The sequence below is a fragment of the Galeopterus variegatus genome, unplaced genomic scaffold, assembly GCF_000696425.1.
Source record: "Galeopterus variegatus unplaced genomic scaffold, G_variegatus-3.0.2 Scaffold559, whole genome shotgun sequence".
NCBI classification, from domain to species: domain Eukaryota; kingdom Metazoa; phylum Chordata; class Mammalia; order Dermoptera; family Cynocephalidae; genus Galeopterus; species Galeopterus variegatus.
In genome coordinates, this window is record NW_007726670.1 from 205,372 (window position 1) to 206,960 (window position 1,589).

The 1,589-nt window shown below is 34.3% G+C and overlaps 1 protein-coding gene across 2 annotated transcripts in view; it reads right to left on the bottom strand.

Annotated features, from left to right (window-relative positions):
• Positions 1 to 1,589, bottom strand: part of VRK1 (vaccinia related kinase 1) — a 54,129-nt gene that overhangs the window by 3,536 nt on the left and 49,004 nt on the right. The window contains exon 12 of one of the 2 annotated variants that reach the window (XM_008570024.1): positions 1,163 to 1,234. The exons of the other annotated variant lie outside the window; for it this stretch is intronic. Within the exon in view, the coding sequence (XP_008568246.1) occupies positions 1,163 to 1,234 (72 nt within the window). The remainder of the gene's footprint in view (positions 1 to 1,162; positions 1,235 to 1,589) is intronic. 2 annotated transcript variants of the gene reach the window in all.

A 1,589-nucleotide genomic window follows, 5' to 3' on the forward strand; every position in this document is an offset into this window, starting at 1 on the left:
CCAAAATACGCATGAATGGTCTTTTAAGGCTTATCATTCGTGAAGGGAAAAATTACTTGCAGCAAATAACCAAATTTTCTCAATTGGTAAAAATTATGCCTTGCATAAAAATAAAAGGATTAGAGGCCTCTGTTCTTCTTGAAAACCACCCCATCACCCCCTCTCTTTCTTTGAGAAAACCTACACAATACACATTTTGAAAGCTTTCAGAATGTGTTCTTACACAATAGACCCCCAACTATTCAAAATGAGTTTAGGTGTATCAAGAAAATTATATACGTTTTTAAAATGGTCTAAATAGATATTAAAGGAAAGTTGCTCCCATTTTGCTAGGCACAGCATTCTGAAAGATCACACAGTGAGAAAAATCTCTTACCATATTGTAAACCATAAATTGTGTTTGAAAATAAAATTGTTAATGAAGAAACTGACATTTCTAAAGCTGCTGTTAGAGGTAACCATTCTAGAAACACATTTATGACAAAATCTTAAAGCCCTAAAATACATAATTCACTGAATTATATTATACTCAAAAAGTTTTTTAAATTAAAAAAAAAATTCAAATGTAATAACATGCCGCCTTCTTCAAGTTACTTCAAACAGATAAATACAAATATATACATTTACATGAACCCTTGGCTTTTATTTTTTTGCTAGAAGCAGCAACATTTTACTATCTCAGGTAATATTTCTCTGATTTATGAACATTTTAATAGTAAGATACCTTAACTAGCCTTGTATTTTAGGAAAAAAATTAATTACAATGGGCAAATAAACAGCATTTAAGTAAAGCAATTCAGAGTTTACGTGAATAAGGAGAATGTGATTATTCTTCATCTTAAAAAGTTATATAAAAAAAAAATGAACTGTTCTCCTTAAATTATCTATGAGTCTACACCCTTTTGTCATTAATAAAATAACAAAAATACTAATAGATTTTCTCATGGGAAAATATCAGTATGAGGAGTTTAAAATTTTAGGTATAAAAACATTTTTCAAAATTATACTAAAATTGGGCAGGCCCGGTGGCGCACTCGGTAGAGTGCGGCGCTTGGGAGCACAGCAGTGCTCCCGCCGAGGGTTTGGATCCCATATAGAGACCGGTCTGCTCACTGGTTGAGCACGGTGNTTATAAATGCTCCTGAACTTCATCCCCACTCACTGTGATATCTGCTGCTGCTAGGCCCTGGCTCAGACATGCTGCGATGTATTTCTCCTTGGGACTCCTCACTTCCTAATAACAAAATAAACAAGACAGGGGAAGAGGAAAAATAAAATAGTAGCGAAGGCTGCCGAAAAAAGAGAGGGACTACTTCAAAACCTTTAGCCTCCAGAGTGAAGTTATGTACTCCCTCTTGAGACATCTCAAGTATTCTCTTGAGTGAATGCTGATCAACCTAAAGATGTTCTATCCATAATGTATAACAAAGAAAATGTTAGTAAAATCAGGGTGAAGGTGACTCTCTTTGTAAGTTGAATACTTTGTTGTCCACAAACATGCACCAGTGCTTTTGTCAAAAGGAAGGTAAAATACATCTTTGGCCTGACTCGATAGTGCACTTAACACTTTCATGAACTTTCTACCAAAA